Source organism: Danio aesculapii, chromosome 22 (assembly GCF_903798145.1).
Source record: "Danio aesculapii chromosome 22, fDanAes4.1, whole genome shotgun sequence".
NCBI lineage: Eukaryota > Metazoa > Chordata > Actinopteri > Cypriniformes > Danionidae > Danio > Danio aesculapii.
Window position 1 is genome coordinate 17,017,149 of NC_079456.1, and position 20,322 is coordinate 17,037,470.

The 20,322-nt window shown below is 34.9% G+C and overlaps 2 protein-coding genes across 3 annotated transcripts in view; one reads left to right on the forward strand and one right to left on the reverse strand.

Moving 5' to 3' along the window:
* Nucleotides 1-12,084, reverse strand: part of stx6 (syntaxin 6) — a 22,524-nt gene extending 10,440 nt beyond the window's left edge. For both annotated transcript variants that reach the window (XM_056447937.1, XM_056447936.1), the window contains exons 1-7: nt 11,893-12,084; nt 7,383-7,552; nt 7,205-7,299; nt 6,130-6,192; nt 5,924-6,052; nt 5,701-5,807; nt 3,220-3,314 (exon numbers count right to left, since the gene is read on the reverse strand). In XM_056447937.1, the coding sequence (XP_056303912.1) occupies nt 3,220-3,314; nt 5,701-5,807; nt 5,924-6,052; nt 6,130-6,192; nt 7,205-7,299; nt 7,383-7,552; nt 11,893-11,927 (694 nt within the window). In that variant the 5' untranslated portion in view covers nt 11,928-12,084. The remainder of the gene's footprint in view (nt 1-3,219; nt 3,315-5,700; nt 5,808-5,923; nt 6,053-6,129; nt 6,193-7,204; nt 7,300-7,382; nt 7,553-11,892) is intronic.
* Nucleotides 12,085-15,196: 3,112 nt separating this feature from the next.
* Nucleotides 15,197-16,739, forward strand: ier5 (immediate early response 5). Its single transcript, XM_056448264.1, has one exon. It carries the CDS (start codon nt 15,451-15,453, stop codon nt 16,258-16,260), a length of 810 nt encoding a protein of 269 aa, XP_056304239.1. The 5' UTR covers nt 15,197-15,450; the 3' UTR covers nt 16,261-16,739.
* The last annotated feature ends 3,583 nt before the right edge of the window (nt 16,740-20,322 follow it).

A 20,322-nucleotide genomic window follows, 5' to 3' on the forward strand; every position in this document is an offset into this window, starting at 1 on the left:
AAATTTCAAGTCAACGGCACTTTTAGAAATAGGTTTTCTGAGAAAAATGGTGACGTGTTCAATACTTATTTCCTCGGTTGCATTTAATAAATACGTGCAGAGAATAGGCTTGTGCCGGTATTCGGTAATGCGATAAATCACGGTAATGAATATGCACGATATTGTTATCGCGGGCACTTCAAAATACCGTGAAAAATAATAGATCCGAATTTATATTCTTGGAACGCGCCTTAGCTTATTTTCCATCAACCGCTTAAGAAACACTGCGTATATGCTGCGCAGAACTGATGCGCACTCTGATGTAAACAATCCCCACATGTAGAAGCCTTGTGTGCAGGCAGTGCGCGCCGCCACTGCCACCGCGCTATAATCCTCACACGCAGGGGCGGGCTGGCCATCTGGCAAACCGGGCACTTTCCCGGTGGGCCGACGTACTTTTTGGGCCGGGCTGATCATCGTCTTATGAGTTGATCGGCCCATAAAAGGCTTAGCAGCCTATCGTTTTTTTCTGCCTTATTGATTGACGCTGCTGTGATCTGTGACTCTCTGAAAGTAGATGCTTTTTTTCCCGGACAGACAGACCGGGCCGGTCCATGTGACACTCTGCAGCCCATTGGCTCTTATCGGTATTGACATTGGGCTGGCAATCACAAACTCCTATTTTGGACTCCGTGTGAGCGTGCGTCGTCTGTGTGTATTTGTCAAAATAGTCGAGAGTCAGAGAGAAGAAACGCAAGGGAGGCGCAGAGAAATCGCGGGAAATACACCGGCGTTTCATTTAGCGATTCTGAAAAGTTCTCTGTTCATTCAAGTACACGGCTAAAAACGCAAATCACGTGACCACACACTCTCTGCCCAGAGCTGCAGCCACTAGTTCAGCGGGTGAGCATAAACCCCAGGTGAGAGTTCAGTGCATGTCAGACAGTTCATCTGCTGGATGGTCTCATCTCACTATAGTTGTTAAACGTGATATTGAATTCCTCTTGTTGTCTCTATCTAACAATTCTTATGTCTTTTGAATCACTTGTTCTCAGTTAACTGTTTTGGCTGAGTGCAAAGCTAATATATTAATTTATGTAACCACATACACTGATTCTGCACATTGACTGATTGCTTACCTTTATCGTTTAAATTTAATGTACGTTATACTGTTATAATGGCCATTATTGGTTATTAAAACTGATATTCTGCAAAAGAGACCGTGTAAGTCAAATATCAAAATGAAACAAATTTGACTGTTTTCATTGTTTAGATAGTGAAACAGCAAGCAGGATGAGGTGAAAGGTTAAAATGTAACACTGTTCCCTTTGAAGATTTACCCATGCATTAGCAGGCAGTTTGAAGACGGTTTCCCTTTGCACATTCACTTTGATATAATTGCTCAAGTTTACTTTTATATTGTGTATTGTTTTATTTATATTTATTTGTATTTAAATGTTTGAAGTACTTTTAGTTAATTAAAAAGTTATTAAAGTTACTAAGTTGACGAAACTGAAGTTTTTTGTGTTTTTTTACCCGTTTCTCTAGTAAAATTACAATATCGTGATAATACCGTATACCGTGATAAAAGCTCAATCAATTAATCGCAGCATGAAAATGTGATACCGGCACATGCCTAGCAGAGAAGAATAGTGCTGAAAAGGTGTGGACGCAGCTATTTTTGCGACTGACCTTACTAAACGCATTGGTAGAAGTCGCATATTGCATTAGAGGAGATTATTTGAATGAACCGTGCAATGCAATTTACTAAAGTTTGCGCTGCTCGAATCATTTTTTTTTTGCGCCATTATTCAATGCCTAAAAAACAGTCATTAGTTTGAAGTTACAGTAAAATACAGTAAAAACCGGTAAATTGTGAATTATTACAATTTTAAGTAACCGTTTTCTTATTAAATGTGGTTTGAAATTATTTATTCCTGTGATTCATAGCTGAATTTATCATCATCATTACTCCACTCTTCAGTGTCACATGACCCTTCAGAAATCATTATAATGTAATGAGATTAGCTGCTCTATTATGATCAGTTATTATTGGTACAAAATCACTAATAAAGATTCTCACAATGATCAGTGCTGAATATTTGTTTGTCTTGCTTAAAAAATGTTTGATACATTTTTGATACATTTTACTTTAAGATTCTTTGATAAAAAGGAAAAGTTTAAGATAACATTTTTTTTATTATTATTCTTCTAAATGTATTTGCTTTCACTCTTGAACAATTTATTGTGAGTAAATACATTTTCCTGATTTCTGCTAATTTGCCCTCTTTGTTAAATCTGTTAAACAGACAACAGCTTGTATAAACCGAAACTGAAATTAAAAGAAAAACTGAGGATGAAATTGCAAGGATAATACCGAAGAGGACTAAATTATTTATTCATTACTTTAGAACTAGGAAAAATACTCCCCCAAAAATTCAGCTTATGATAAATTCTTTAAAATGTCATTTGAAGGTTTGCCACAAAGACACCAATATTTCAATGAACTGCAAGTCTCAGTTTTCTGGTGAAATTTGCCTCTTAACCTTTCCTTTGAAAAGGTCCGGAAGTTGGACTTCCTGTTTATGCTTTGCCTTATAGGGGCACTGCAGCCAATCACCTTTAGCTACAACAGGAAGTCCAAGAGCCCTCTGAAAGGGTGGATTTCATTCTATGCAAATTGCCAACTTTATGAATTGACACGGTTTTTACTTTTAGATAGCAATAAAACTGCTATAACAAGCTAAATGTGTGACCCTGGACCACGAAAACCAGCCTAAGGTTCGGCAACAGCCACATTTTTCTTTTATGCCGATAATCATTAGTATATTAAGAAAAAACATGTTTTATGAAAACATTTAGTAGATTTCCTAGTGTAAACCAATCAGACCTCAATTTAAATTAGAACTATCCTTTGTTACAAATGCGTCTTTTACAACTTCAAAGGCATTCATTCATCCATTTTTTAAACCATCAGATTCCTGATGTTCAAATATTACCAAATATGGTCCTGTCCTAACAAATCATACATCAATTCAAAATGCATTTATTCAGTTTTCAGGTGATGTATAAATGACTGGTACTGTGGGTCACATTTTAGAAAAAAAAAGTAAAACTGTGTCAGACAGGATGTCAAAACTGAAAATCCGATGTTTCAACCGAGTGACTTCTGAATGTATTTTGAGTATGATTTGAAGTGCACTCTTAACCATGCGAGACAGTAAATGCTGTATTACTCACCGCTGGTCATGTGAGAAACTTTAGCCAGTTTCTTCATGACATTGTCCAGTCTGGATTGAGTGCTGTCCATCTCATGTGAAAAGTCATCCAGCATTCTGCAAACAGGCCAGACACACACAGTCCATTCAAGAAAAGGTCTGTTGACTCAACCGCAATGACTTGACAAATCTGGCAGGGTTCAGGGAGAAGCAGCTCAGTGTTGTTGTTTTTTTTTTTTTGTGAGACATTGTGTTCTGGTTTATAACAACAACAACAACCATAATAATAATAATAGTTTACTGTATTCATATAAAATATTAAATTTAATTTACTAAATGAGTCTAAAACATTGCTACAGCTCTGATATATAAACAATATATATGCAGTCATTTCTACATACAGTATATTATATACAGGTAATTCTTATTTACAAGAAGGACTATTTCAGTGCAAATATTGGTAAAGAAAAATGTGGATTTATGTGGAATAATTTTGAAAGTATAGTAATTAAAAACTTCAAACATAAAATAAAAATAGTAACTTTTTACTCGTATTTTAAACACTAAGGATTACAGTGCAAATCCAGTAAGATCCACTTGTTTAGTAAACAAAGCATTTTTCTACAAGTCTCTCAATTCTACTCTAATGTGACTTTACAAAATGTATTGTTATAAATCATAAAAACCTGCGTATTATTACAGAAATTAACATAAAACTGAATAAAGTGTGTGTGTGCGTGTCTGTGTATGTATGTTTGTATGTTTGTATGTATGTATGTATGTATGTATGTATGTATGTATGTATGTATGTATGTGTATATATATATATATATATATATATATATATATATATATATATATATATATATATATATATATATACACACACACACACATACATATGGCCTGTTTCCACTGAGTGGTACGGTACGGTTCGGTTTGGTTTGGTACGCTTTTATGGCCGTTTCCACTGTCAAAAAGCGTACCGAACCGAACCGTACCGTACCACTTTTTCGGCACCCTTTCGAAAGGGTACAAAACACGAGAAAGGGTACCAAAAGGCGGAGCCACACGCGCAGCTGAACGCTATTGGTTTACAGAGATACGTCATTCGCTTACGCAACAAGCCAGAATGAAAACAAAAAACCCGCCATGTTTGAAAAACACAGCGAGAGATTTTAGCGGAATTATAAATACATATACTAACGAGCCATGGTCGATCTGGGCTCAAACAAACCTTGTCGTCATCTTGATGGACAGCCACAAATCCAAGAAGAAGAGCAGATTTACCCTGTGCCCCGTAGTTTTTTACGAGCCAGTCTGAGGCGCGAGCGGTTTCGCTTTCTTGCTAGCGCTCGCGCGCGTCTAACATTATATCTGAAATAACAAACTTCTAGAGCTGATGATAATAACCTGCGCTTGATTATTGATGTGCTTTTGAAACTCGATCCTGTCAGACACTGACAAACGCGAGAGTGAAGCGCGGAAAAAACAAAGGAGAAGCCGGGAAAAAAGGAGCACATCAAATACGGGCGAAATGTCTACTTTATGTAGTTCTTCTGTAGTTGGTAACATATCGGAGACTGTAAGGGGCTGTATGTGTTTATATATGTTCATTTATTTAGATATTTAATATAATTACAGACGTTACAGTAGGCTGTTTCGCACTGTCTTTGATCTGCAGTTATAATCAACTCATGTTCATAGAAAGGTTAGTAATAAACATTTCTACACAAGTATTTATGTGTATGAAGCATCTGTTTTGTGAGAAGCACTTCTCATATGATATGTAAGTGACCTGTACAGCTTTATTGTAGACATTTCCTTGAGCTAGAATGACGTTGACTGAAACTTTCTGTTATACACCACGCCCACCAAAAGGGTACCCTTGTTAGTGGAAACGCAAGCCTGATAAAGGTGACCCGTACCAAACCGAACCGTACCGTACCAGTCAGTGGAAACGAGCCAATACATACATACACACATACATATAAGCACATATATACACACACACACATACATATACACACATATACAGTTGAAGTCAGAATTATTGTGCATGTCTGTGTATGTATGTATGTATGTATATATATACACACATACATACATACATACATACATACATACATACATACAAGCACATATACAGTTGAAGTCAGAATTATTTTATATATATATATATATATATATATATATATATATATATATATATATATATATATATATATATATATATATATATATATATATATATATATAGACTTAGAAAGTAAAAAATCTAAAGTTGATCAAAATAACCTATGAATAATTTACATATACCAGATTTTTTCAAATATTGCATATTTTATAAAAAGTACATAATATGTCTCATAATATGATTTAATTCTTATATAAAAGAACTATTTATTGGACATGCACAAACACACATCACTGTTCTTTAGAAATAATTTGAAAAACATATATAATATAAATATCCGACTTCATCAATATTAATTTAACTCACACAGCTTGATCATCTAGCTCCTGACCGATTCGCTGAGACATGTTCTTCAAGACACCAATAGTTCCTGACACCAACTCCAAATGCTCATCCTGCTTCTCTGCTATGAGCTGCCATGTGCACACACAATTACATACAGCAAACTGTCATGATAAATGCTCAGAAATATTGCAGAATTGTGCATTAATCATCAGTTCACCGTGTTGTGAACTGCTTTATTGAGTACCTGTTGCTGAGTCTGTTGTTCTTCAATGAACTGTGAATTTGCCGTCTGCAGCTCATTGTCAAGTCTAGTGTACTTTTCAGCACTCGGTTGCCAGATTGGCCCACGGGATCCACCATCACCCATTAAAGTCTAATGAGGGAACATATATTAGTGATTTAAAAATACAACAAAAACGGTCAGATCTAAAACTGGTTTTAATATCAAACCTGTCGATTTTTCTTCTCAGGCACTGTAATGGCCATCGGACTGGTCATGTGGTCTTTCATCTCCTGCAAAATGAATTAATCTATTAGAAATGCTGGTGTACTATGAAGTTATTTTTGTTTCTTTATTATTCAATCAAAATATTTAGTTTTAGGGAAAAATGTAACAGACAGTAATAAAAAAAAATAAAAGATTGCAAATAATTGTCAATGATAGTAAAATATTTTGCATTGAATATCTAGAATCTTTTCTTGTGAGCTGAAATGTTTATTTATTTTTATTTTTTAATTACTGTGTATTTAATTTTCCCCTAAAACTAAATATTTTTGATTGAATAATAAAGAAACAAAAATAACTCCATAGTGTACAGGCCGATTACATTAAGGATTTTTTATTCTAAATGCATTTACTTTGTTTAAATCACACCACAATCATGACTAATGGCAATGATAAACTTCATGATCACTTTATTTCCAGCATTTTTTCAGAATATATCCTGCTTTGAAAGGTGCTATTCGTAGTAAGTGTTAGCGACTGGTGCAACTGCAGTCAATAACTTTTATAAAAAATAATTTACTCTTCGATTGAATTCATTCTTCACATATATATAAAGCGTTATGAACAACAAAATAAACACCAAAAGAAAAAAAAAACATTGAGAAAAAAGGCACCAAGAGGGCATCTCATAATAGCAATGTAGATATATTTGCAGTTCATGTCACCAAATGAGGTCATTAAAATTATGATTGTATATTATAAGTATATATAATTGTCAAATGAGATTTTTCCAACCAAAACATCCTGCGTCTGTAGCGTAAACATTTATCTACAGGCTTTCATAGACACAGAAACATTTATTTCTGGTTTCACCATTGCCTTTTATGTCCATTCAAATCCACAATCTAAATCAATACCAAACTTTTTTAATGAACAGTATTTTTTTGTTTTTATCATAGGCTTGAAAGTAATAATAATCATATAACCTATTCTTTATTTTAGCTTAAAACATGAGGCATTAGTGTGGACGCTAAAGCATTATAGTTGTGAATGTGCTTTTAGTCTGTCAGATCTGCTCACCCTGACTGTCTGCCGTGTGCTAGTGATGAAGGCTTTCCTCTTGGCCAGTTCCACCGCGTCCAGATTGAACTTCTTTGGATTGGCCTCCACAATACTTAAACACAAGGTTAAGGCTACAACCAACAAATAAACAAAATCAAGTCTAAACAATGACGCCCAGAAAAGGCTAAAAGGATATTGATAGTCTCGTCTAAGTCCTCCAAGTCCCATTCGATGGACCTCAAACTGTTTCGTAATTCGTTGGTGGTCCAGTCCACTTCCTCCTTGCTGGCTCCACCCGCGTCCTGTAGCAGCTCCATCCATCTCTGATGAAGACCTTGAGCTGTGTTTACAGCCTTCTGCACCTCTCTAAAAGACAAATACATTCAATTAAGCCTCAAAGTTGACTAACTTATGACAATGTAGAAGAAAACACTATACAGTGTGTAGATAATTATTATGAAAATTATAAAAATATGATCAGAATAGTTTTTTTCCAGTTTTACCTATTCTAAGATACATCATTCTTAGCAAACTACTGAAATATTTTACATGTAATTGATTATTAATAAGTTTTATTAGTATTATTATTTAAATTAATTATTAATAAATTCAATATTAATACACTTTCTGATGCATTTAATTATTGAGTAGATTTTTTTTTGCAGGCGAAATGGCCCATAATGGAGATGCAACTCTCACTAAAAAGTCAAGAATGGTCAATGTCCACATAAGGATGCAACACAAAAAAAAGTGCTAAAATTACAGCTGCTTTGAAATTAGCATTTTTAATGCATGTTTGCTGTAATCTCAAATAAAAAACATGAAGACAGGGTGGGACATAGAGTAGCCCTTTATAAAACAGCCAAGAGCTTTTTTTTTTTTTAATCACAGCTTTGCCAGTGAGAGGGTTGATTTCAAAACAGATGCATCAATGAGCCATGTCAGACACTAGAGAGTATTTGATTGGTCAGAATATTTGATGAGAAACTGAAGCAAACCATTTATAGAGCACAGCTTTACACAACGATAGTTGATCCAAAGTGCTTTACAATAAAATAAAATAATTAAAAAAAACTGGTATTTAAAAATATAAGAAAAGGAAATGTATATAATATATATAATGTATATAAGAAATACTAAATTACAGATAAGAAATAACATGCATGTGTCACTCAAAGGCAAAGGAGTAAAAATAAGTCTTTTTTTAATTAGATATAAAAGCATCCAATGAAGGAGAAATTCTGATGTTCAGAGGGAGATTGTTCAAGAGCCTTGGAGCCGCAACACAAACAGCTCGATCACCTTTTGATTTGCAGCGAGACCGAGGGACAGACAAAAGAAACTGGTCATGGGATCTTAACGGTCTACAAGCTGTATATGCCCTAATAAGTTCACTAACATAGACCGGGGCAGAATTGTGCAATGCTTTATAAGTGAAAAGAAGGATTTTAAAATCAACTCTAAATTTTATAGGAAGCCAGTGTAAGGAAGCAAGGACAGGGGACATATGATCCATTAAAACTTTTTAAGACCATTTTAAGACTATTTCAAGACTTACACAAGGCTAAACGCTAAAGATTTTTTTAATAGCCAAGTTAAAACCTTTAAAAAACAATAAAAACAAATGTTATTGTAAGGAAGATATTTAAACCATATTAATAAGTGAACTGAGTTAATAAACAAACGTTTCATAAAACTTTTATTGAAATATATTGTTAGTGATTGGATACTTGTTGGCCCAATAACTTTACATAGACATAAGAAAATGAAGGCCTGTTTAAAACGATTTAAGACCTACAACACAATATTTCAGTGGATTTAAGACTTTTTAGGCCTAAAATTTGGTTACTGAAATTTAAGACATTTTAAGACTTAAAGCAGATACCCTGTGAAGTATGAAATGACATCAAAAATATTGTTGATTCATTTAGGCAAAATGACAAACCGCAAGCAGTTTTGGAGCACCACTAGCTTATAAGTATCATTATGACTATCATGCTGATACTAATATAAAACAACTTTATTTTAAAGTCAAGGGATCTTTAAGGTGAATCCCTGAGGGATCCCCTGCTCACTGGTGACAAATTTATTAATTTTTATTTTTTATCAAGTTAAAAATGAGGCATTAAACCATGTTAAAATATCAGCATTTGTTTAGAACGGCACCCTACCTAGAATACAAGTTTTCTGATTCTCAGAGACTTTGCTAAGGTCAATATTTCTGAAACAAAACCCCCACTTTATAAAAATTAAAAGCTGAAGGGTTATACAATAGATAACCCCCAATAATATAACCCCCCACTTTATAAAAACCAATAGCTGAAGTGTTAAACAAAACATAAAGACTCGTTTGTTTTAATGAACTGTTTACAGTATGTATCTGCCTTCCTTTTTCCCTAGTGAGTATTTCTTGTTCAATAGTAATACCTTAATTCTGCAGGTTTTTTTAGTGTTGCAATCTTCTTGTGGTCATATAATATATATATATATAAAAAAAATTTTTTTTTTTCTCCAATGTTACACCTCCTTTTTGGGCCCTTAGTTTTTACATAAAAATAAACCTGGTTCATAATTATGCAATAATATGATTATCTTCCACCCCCTGTGCTTGTTAAAAGAAATTTCACATAACTTAATAATGATTATACACAATATCAATACTAGGGCTGCACAATATATTGTTTCAGCATCGATATCTCAATGTGATTATTCGCAATAGTCATATTGCAGGATATGCAATGTTGAGTCTGTAGTATAATTTATACACACAGACACACACACATACATACATACACACATACATACATACATACATACATACATACATATATATATATACATATATATATATATATATATATATATATATATATATATATATATATTTTTTTTTTTTTTTTTTTTTTTGTAAAATGATTTTAAAACCATTGAGGCATAAGAAATTGTACTATTTGTAAGTTAAGGTTAGACTCAAAAAATGATAAAACAGTTTATTTCAATTGTATCTTTTTTTCTTGTATTGATCTATGCTTGTAGATAGTTTATTATATTTAACATAGATGCACTTTTCTGCAGAATAATTGGAATCAGTCTAAAATTATTCATTCTTTCCTATTAGAGATATTAAAGTCATCTGGTGAAATTGTATTCGTATCACAACATAAATCGCAGAGTAACAAAATATCGCAATGTTAGATTTATCATGCAATCAATTCCTAAGAATTGCGTAGTTTGGAATTGGTACTAGGGCTGAGCGATTAATCGAAAACCGAATCGCAATTTGAAATGTTGCAATTAGCTAATCGCAAGTGGCTGTGATATGAAATATTTTTAAATATTTAACTTTATCCGCCCACAACAAATGAGTGACTGCCATCTGTATGTTCTAGCCAATTGACTGAGTTTTGTTTTTAAACCATTGAGGCATAAGAAATTGTACCATTTGTAAGTTAATGTTAGACTCTGAAAACGATAAAACACAATTTAATTCTTTTTTTTTTCATTGTATTGATCTATGCTTGTAGATAGTTTATTATATTTAACGCACATGCACTTTTCTAGAGAATCATCCGAATCAGTCTAAAATGATTCATTCTTCCCTAATAGACATATTCAAGTCATCTGGTGAAATTGTATTTATATCGCAATATTATTAGAATTAATAATTATATCGCAATGAATTATTTAGAATTGTGTAGTTTGGAATTGGTTAAGGGCGTAGATTTGGCAAAGACGGAGGGGACCTGTCCCCACTAATATCCACCAATTACTGAAATGGCCCTACCAATAATTTAATCAACTTTAAAATAAAATAATGCTCCGTCAACCCTTAGTAACCTACACATGCACAAAGTCAGGTTCGCTACGAGTTCACCGTAATGCTAACCAAGGCTGTGCAATTAATCCGAATTTGGTTTCGACTTTGGCCTGCATGATTATGAAAAACAATAATCATGATAAAACAGTTAAATTGCGTCAAACACCTCTCTATATTTATCTACATTCATACCTCCTCAAAGCCCAACTGCAGTAAAATCATATAAATTGACTTTTTGCAGGATGGGACATGATTGTTATTTATATTATTTTATATAATTAAGTTATTCATATTTTTTAAAGCGTGGTAACAGAATTTGTACTGTTCAATGCATGCACTCTAGGAATGTATGTCCCCACCAATGTAAAGAGCTAATCTATGCCTTTGAAGTTGGTACAATGAAATAATAATTAAGCACGCACTGTATTAAAGTACTTTTGAAGGGTGTTACTATGAGAATTCCATATTTTTGGATGTCTGACATGGGGAAAACTATGCTCTAACATTACTATCCAAAAGCCTACAATAATATGTACCCTCAAAAAGTGACAAACATGGTATATATTTGAAAATGCTAACGTTATGGCAAAACGCAGATGTCTGAAAGCACAGAACGATATCACTTTAAAGGAAGACGACACAAATATCGATCAACGCCATGATGCGTTTGAGGGAAAATCGATAATTATGGTTGCCATGACAACACGATAACGATCTTACCGAAACAGCTGGTTTAAATGGTGACGGGTAGCTACGTACGACATGTCGTTTATAGTACCTATACATAAAGTTTAAAAGAAAAGAAAAAACACTTGACCTGATTTCTGAAAATGTCTAATTCGACATTTGATATTCGCCCCTAGTCTCCGATCTAATCCCTGAAACTCACCCTTTCACCACGAAAAACGGATCTTCCATCGACATTTTGCTGCTCAGATGAGTCGATGAGTGTGGTGCGATAATCTCATGCTCCTGACCGCGGCTGGTTTAGCTTTACTTGGACAAAGGAGAGCGCTTAACGTGTTGTTTACATGCGGGACAGTGCCCGGATCCGCTCAGCCGCCATTGCTCGGCGGAATCACATCCGGGTCCTCGAGCGTCTAGACACACGCACGCGCCTGGGCAGATAAACAGCAGCGGGGCTTGTTTTGGTTTTTGAAATAAAAGAACAAAGCACTGGCACTAATGTGCAAAATGCCAAAATCTGAAATATACCTACGAGTTACTAATTTAATTAAACCGGTTTAATTTAGATAGTGCTTTAAATATGATGTAAATATGCTGGTATTCAGCATTCTGTCAATTCACCATCCAGGCAATATTAAATATTAATTATGTAAAGTAGCTTATTATTATTATAATAAATATACGATATATAAATGTTTACGTAATTTATAGCTAATTTATAGTATATGTAATTTATAGCTATTGCATGTGAGAGTGGAATGGTATTGGTTGCAGCTGGAAGGGCATCCGCTGTGTAAAACATATGCTGGAATACTTGGTGGTTCATTCCTCTGTGGCAGCCCCTGATGAATAAGGGGACTAAGTCAAAGAAAAATGAATTAATAAATTTATAACATACTAAAATATTGAATAAAAAAAATACGGTTATAGGAATGTATGCACTATTACCTACGTCCTTAAACTTATATTTAACAATGAATTGTTATACATGTGCAGCAACTTCAAAATGAATATCTTTTGATTTGCCATCAACAGGCATGTGTTTTAAACAAAAATTAACATAAGGATATTATCATTCACAGAAATTAAAAATAAAATACACGTTTCTTATATCTTAAATATGTATGTGTACAATAATTTTATAGTAACATAAAACTGTAACAGGGGGCTCATGATTAGCACTATCACCTCGCAGCAAAAAGGTCACTGGTTCGAGTCCCGGCTGGGCCAGTTGACATTTCTGTGTGGAGTTTGCATGTTCTCCCTGTGTTTGCGATGGTTTCCTCTGGGTGCCGCAGTTTTCCCCACTGTCTAAAGGCATGCGCTATAGGTAAATTTAATAAACTAAATTGTTCGTAATGTATGTGTGTGAATGTGAGAGTGTATGGATGTTTCCCAGTACTGGGTTGCAGCTGGAAGGGCATCCGTGGTGTAAAACATATGCTGGATAAGTTGGTGGTTCATTCCACTGTGGCGACCCCCAATTAATAAAGAGACTAAGCCGAAAATAAAATTAATGAATGAATGTATGTGTGTGAATGAGTGTGTATGGCTGTTTTCCAGTACTGGGTCGCAGCTGGAAGGGCATCAGCTGTGTAAAACATATGCTGGATTAGTTGGTGGGTCATTCCTCTGTGGTGACCCCTGATGAATAAAGGGACTAAGTCGAAGGAAAATGAATGAATGAACAAAAACGTAACATGGAGCTACCATCTGATACCACTGTGAATTATGGTCTACTTTCATATATGATATATGAAACACTTATGTAATAAAAGTATAACAATATTAATACAATTATACTTTTTTTTTACAGATTATCTTAAATAATAGGGTCAAAACTATGGGTTTCCCACTGCTTTCTCTTCATCATTGTATCTGGGGCTCGTCTGTATACTGAAACACAGTTCTTCATCCATTATTCATCACAGCGCGCCGCCTGCTCATTAGTTGACTATCTACACCAGTGCTGTCCACTGGTTAGAGGACGTGTATGATGTAAAACCAGCAAAGCAGCTGGAAACACTTGAGCTCGGCTTAGAAAGTAAAGCTGCATAAATTATTAATCAACTCCTGGTTTTATTTATAGTATCAGTTGCCAGTTTCCCATCAACGTGCAGAACTGCAACTGAAGATTCAGCAATAAATGAGATAGCAGGATACATGATTATTTTATAGAGCATTTCAATGTGGTCATGTCATTGACCCATGCTTGTTATCAAACTATTTAACTGTAACAAGAGGCATTTTAATCATAAGTTATTAAAAGAGCTATCATAACATCATTTATCAATAGGTGGCTCTTTTTGGATTCTCAAAAGCTATAGAAATTAAATATGGGAAACAGGATATACATTGGGACTATTGTTTTTGTTTACATCCCTCAAAATTGTCTATATGGACGTTGTTTTTTAATGAACAACAATAGTTTAATCACACCTTTAAAAACAGGAGCTTAACACAACAACAGGGGTTGATTTATAACTAATAGTAAATAATGCGTAAATAATAATGCTTTCATTTTCATTTATCTGTCTGAGCTACTTGAAATCAAGCATAACAGAATAAATTGTGCGGTCGTCATGGCTGTAATCGTTTATATATAGATAAACAGTCTTACGTCACAGCCTGCTTTTCCTGTCGGGTTTGTTTATGACCCACATCTTAATGCAGGCAGACTCACAAACCAACACGCACGGATTATTCATTTAAAAACCAGACATACACACGTATAACGAAAGCATCGCCGTGATCTTAATCTTCAATTGAGGGTAAAATCTCCCACACTGTTCGCGAGTAGCTGCTAACTGTTTCTTCAAACAAAACATTGCCCTTCCCCCCACGGGCAGCTCTCCATTCACATTTGCCCAGACACCGCAGTGGATTTGCACAATAGAGTCATGTGACACGACTGTAGCAGACAAACCATTACATCAGTCGAGGAAGTCAGTTGAAAATATTAAAGGGGAAGTAACCTTCTTTCCCTTTTTACCAGAAAACACAACGAGATTATATGCGGAAACCGTTTAATGATAATTATATAGCGATGTATAGTTTGGAAATGTTAATATTCTGAAACAAACATATTAAATAAAAAGCTAATTCTGGAAAAACAACATAAAATGTAAAACATGTTTTGGTATTTGTGTACGGTGTCAGATTTGGCTTGTTTTTAGCTTCTGTTTACTTATGAAAACGGTGTTGTGTTTCAAATATAGTTTAATTTTCACTTTCTAAACAAAAATAGCCTGGAAAAACACTGAGAAATATAAAAATATCCGTCTATTTTAGCTTGAAAACAATTCTTTCCCTTTAAGCAGTTCTCCCACGTTAGTATTTAAATATGACTCATCGCTGAGGCGCTCTCCCATTGGCCGTCGCCTGTTTGGCGGGGTGTGATTCACAACTGTGGCAGAGCGCAACTCTCAACACGATTGGCTAGTGTAGCCGCTGACGCCGGAGTATAAATGCGAGTTAAAAATAGAAACGGTCTCATTCCTCCCTAGACCATTGTTGGGTGCTGAAGAGAATGTGTGAGGTAATAAAATCTTCTACACTCACCCAATAACAAGATCTAGTATTTTGTATATAAAAATGAAGCCAACAAAGCACGGGATTTGATCTACAGGAGGAACCGAAAAGCACTTGGACGTTGTTTACTAACGGCTTTCGCGTTAACGTTTTGAAGAGAGGAAATCGAAGGCGAAACGCCCGGCGAACTTTGCACCTTTTGTGAACTTTAAACGTATCGATTCCAGCTATGGAATACAAAGTGGAGGCCCACCGGATTATGAGTATCTCCTTAGGGAAGATCTACAACTCGCGCGTCCAGCGAGGCGGCATTAAACTGCATAAAAACCTTCTGGTTTCACTTGTCCTCCGAAGCGCGCGCCAGGTCTATCTGAGTGACTACTACAGCGGCGCGTGCCTGAACGCTCAAAGTGAACGCGAAGGGAACGAATGGGACATCACCGACTCCGAGCGGGAGAAATTCCCTCCCTCTACAACGGAATGTGACCGAGTAGAGAGCCCTGAGGAACCTCAACTCAACGAACAGCCCGAGGCGAGCGAGAAAGAGCGGGAATATCGCGAAAACGACGCTGAGAAATCCGAACGAGTGGATTGTACTTCCACTTCTGAGCAAGAAAGCAACCAAAACTCTTCTTTAGACTCTGTTTCAAGGGAAACCACGACGGAGAGTCCCTCAGACACAACAGTAGCGGAACGCGACTCAACGACCGCGGTGAACGGGGAATCACATCAACCACCCAAAACGCACGTTTGTTCTTCAAACAGGAAAAGAAGCGCAGAGGAGTCAGAAAGTGGCGATGCGCCTCAAAAAAGGACCAAAGTTGCTTCCTCAAACACGAAGGAGGATGAGGAAGAAGCCGAGGAGATGGACACGGGTAACGTCTCCAACCTCATAACAATATTTGGTTCCAGTTTCTCAGGACTTCTCAGCAAAGATGGCACCAAACCTGAGGCTGAGGCAGAGGAAAGCGGTCAAATCTGCTGCGACCAAATGTTGAAAAACCTAAACCCATGGAGTACAGCGATAGTAGCTTTCTAACTGTATCGTACTGTACTTCTCATAACACGTGGTCAGGCCTGGGCTTCAACAACGTACTATGGGGGGACTTCCCAGAAAGCATGCGTGGTGGTGCCACCAAAAGCACAAGCTCGTTTTGGCCTGGACTTGCCTTTCTTCTAGTGAAGGAACTATTTGAATGCTGGTGCTACTCTTTGGGATTAACAGTTCTTGAAGTGTTGAACTCTCAAAAGCCATGTGAGCGAATGGTATTACAACAATATGCAAACGTGTCATGAAGGGTCAATATTACATTGTCGCTGAAACAATTCAGGGTCGATCAACTTGACTGTACCAGGGTCAGGCCACTGTTTTTAACCGTCTTTGTTTTATAAAGACCTGTACATTTTGTAATATTCGAGTGTGTGTATATATTGTTGTCATTGTCGCATTCTGAATCTATGTATTTTGGTATCATGACAATTTACGTGGAGCTCACGTATTAAAAAAATGTGAAATTACTATATTGTTTCTGTCCTTTATGTTCATGAATATTCAAAACTAATGTAATGATGTCAGCTGTTTATATTTGAGTTTAAAAGATTCAAGCTTAGGGCTGGGCCGATAAACGATATTATATCGAATCGTGATAAAATTTACGTCAATAACAATGAAAAGCTCTGGACTTTTTTTTACTCTAAATTGATTTAAGAGCCAATCACACAGCAGAAATGTGCAACAATGGGAATCTAAAAGTGAGCTGTACCAATTTTCGACCACAGAAAATTTATCGGCCTAAAATGTTACGCAATTTAATGGACCCTCTAATTTTTGGCTTCAGTCACTGTTTTAAATCTGGAAGTATTACCAACTTATATCGAAATACATATCGCCATCGATAAATATGGAAAATAATTATCGAGATTGCATTTTTGCCATATCACCCAGCCCTATTCCAGGTTCCCACTGAAATAAAGCGAAAATAATTTTGTATCCATCACATGCAGATCTAACAGATAATCAGATCTTCTGGGGTTAATATAAATCTAAGAACTATAAATGCTTTGAGGATTAGTACTGAAATTTGTCAAGCACTGCTTCCCCAAACAAACCTATTTAGCTGGATCAACAAGTTTGAGTAGAACAAGAATGTTCAGCTGCTGTTCCTCTCTGCAATACTTCCAAGCCATTTTTACAGCGTGTTGTAAAGAGCGCTATTGTGCCCCTGAAGCATGTGTGGTATGCAGGGTTGAGTTTCAGCGCAGACTGCAGTCTCTTCTCTCAGGGCCTGAGTTTAGTCCCAGCTATTCAGCATGACATGCCTTGTCCTGCAAGAGACAACAGTCATAATAGAATCATTGACTTCGAAACCTTTATTCATGCTGCAACATCACTTGAGCAGTCTTGCATTATTAACAGAGGAGACGTGATTCATGATTTTCAATGAGGACAAGCTTTATGCTCAACAATGTTTCATTTTATGAGCAATTAGAGAGAAATGTGTTTCATTCACTAGAAAAGAACGCAGGCATTTGAGAAGTTGAATATGAGTTTGTTTTGTATTATTTCACAGAAAAGGCTGGTTATGTCAATTTAAATGGAATAGTTAACATTCATGTCAAAGTAATTACCTTAATACAAGCTTTTTCATGCTCACAGAAAACCTGTAAAACAGAAATGGCAAAACTGTCATTTCCAGGCCAAGTAAAGTCCCAAAAATGTAGAGAAACTCAAAGTTTTGGAAATTATTATTTTTCTTTAGTGGGTTAATATGGTTATAACTGTATGGTTAACTGTATATTTAATATGATCTTAAATGCTAAAAAAATACAATTAACATGTATAAATCTATATTATAAGCCTGCAATTTAGCTAAATATTTACAATAATAAACAAAATAATTAAAGCTACAACATTTTTAAAAACTTTACCTTTATTCAAATATTTTAAAATTCTGTTTCGATAATCACAATTATTTTTGTGATTAAAACTAAATAGTTTTGTTTAACAAGTCTGTATACATTATTTTGTATATAATATTTAGTAATAGTTTTACTTTGAATAAAAATATACATGTGTAATCTTTAATATAAGCGTGTATTTCAGCAATAAAATGTCCAAAATGAAATAAAAATAAGCATTATATGCATACAATATGTATATATTTTTTAAGCTGACCCTTTGGAAAAGTAATAGACATGGGAATTTGTTTTTCTTTTAAGTACGCAATGAATATATACTTTACATATATAACTTTCAATTATGGGAAAAACGGTGGCGCAGTTGGTATAGCATGATCGCCTCACAGCAAGAAAATCACTGGTTCAAGCCCCGGCTAGGTCAGTTGGCATTTCTGTGTGGAGTTTGCATGTTCTCCCCGAGTTCACGTGGGTTTCCTTCACCATCCAACGACATTGGCTAGAGGTTAATTGAATAAGCTAAAATGACAGTAGTGTATGTGTGTGAATGCAACAGTGTATGGGTGTTTACCAGTGTTGGATTGCAGCTGGAAGGGCATCTGCTGCGTAAAACATATGCTGGAGAAGTTGGTGGTTTATTCTGCTGTGGCGACCCCAGATTAATAAAGGGACTAAGCCGGAAAGAAAATGAATAAATGAACTTTCAATTATTTTACATTATAAACAATTATATAATTTACATAAGCAGCAATAGTAGTTAATAATAATAACTTCAATTATAGTACTTAATAATTCAAAAACTGAACCTTTATTAGAATATCTTTAAATCAGAGAGCAGTCACTGAAATGAGTTTTTCTTTTAAACAATAATATACTTCACATACTTATATGTATATATATATATATATATATATATATATATATATATATATATATATATATGTATATATATATATATATATATATATATATATATATATATATATATATATATATATATATATATATATATATATATATCCCTCACAAATCTATCTTTTAAATTCATATTTTAATAGGAAGCTATACAATATTATATTTGTGCATATGCATTAGATTAGTCAGTACTGAAGCAAAATGGAGTTAATCTAACAAATAAGTTACGATAATGGTCCAAAAACTAGTACACCCAAATTTATATGTTGTAGAAAAATATTAAATACAAATATAAAAAAGAGGAAAAATCAAGAGAAGAGAATATTTTTGCAATATTTTGCTTGAATTTAATTGTATTATCTTTAATTTCTAAATATGTTTGGCGACTAAAATATGATTTTAATAAATATTTAATGTTTAAATGCACCAAAATACATTGCCCATATTCACTGAGAAATGGATAAAAACATTCATCTTCAAAATAGGGTGCACTCCATTATGCTGAGCACTGTATAAGAAAAAGCAAATATAATTGACACGTGTAATCTATATCACAAGCTTAATATTAATATCAAAACAATTTTAAAGGCCAAGCCACATAAAAAGCTCCTTCAACATTATATTCAGGTTTTAAAGCAAGCTATGTATTTATATAAATATTATATATAACTTTTATATATATATATATATATATATATATATATATATATATATATATATATATATATATATATATATATATATATATATATATATATATATATATATATATATACGTCAAAAGCTGACGTGCGCTCCAGCAGAACCAGCTTGGTGCCCGGTGCGGCTGCATTCTTTCACAGAGACATGGCCGGCTATAGATAGACACATTCCCCCGAGAAAGACCAGAAGGCATGAGTAAAGCTGCTCTCTTCTGCCCTGCTCATTTCAGAAATGTGGGTCATTCAAATCCCGGCCACGGCCAAGTCAGCTGACCAGAGCAGCACAGATCAGCCAGATGACGAGGCCAGGGCTTGATGCCTGTTAAACTCCTGGCCACTCTGGACATTTCCTCGAATTTCTGCAGTTCCTTTCATGAAATCCACATATAGATGTAAAACTGTTTGTGGCATGTGACGCAATGTCGCTGGCTGTTTCACAAACTGTGCTTAAACACATGCAGCTGTCCTCTCCTGACTGGCCTCTCACTCCTGCATTCCTCTGTCCTGGAAGGAAAGGGGGGTGGGAGGAAAAGAGCAAAGTTGTGAAAACGTTTCCTGCCGATGTGCAG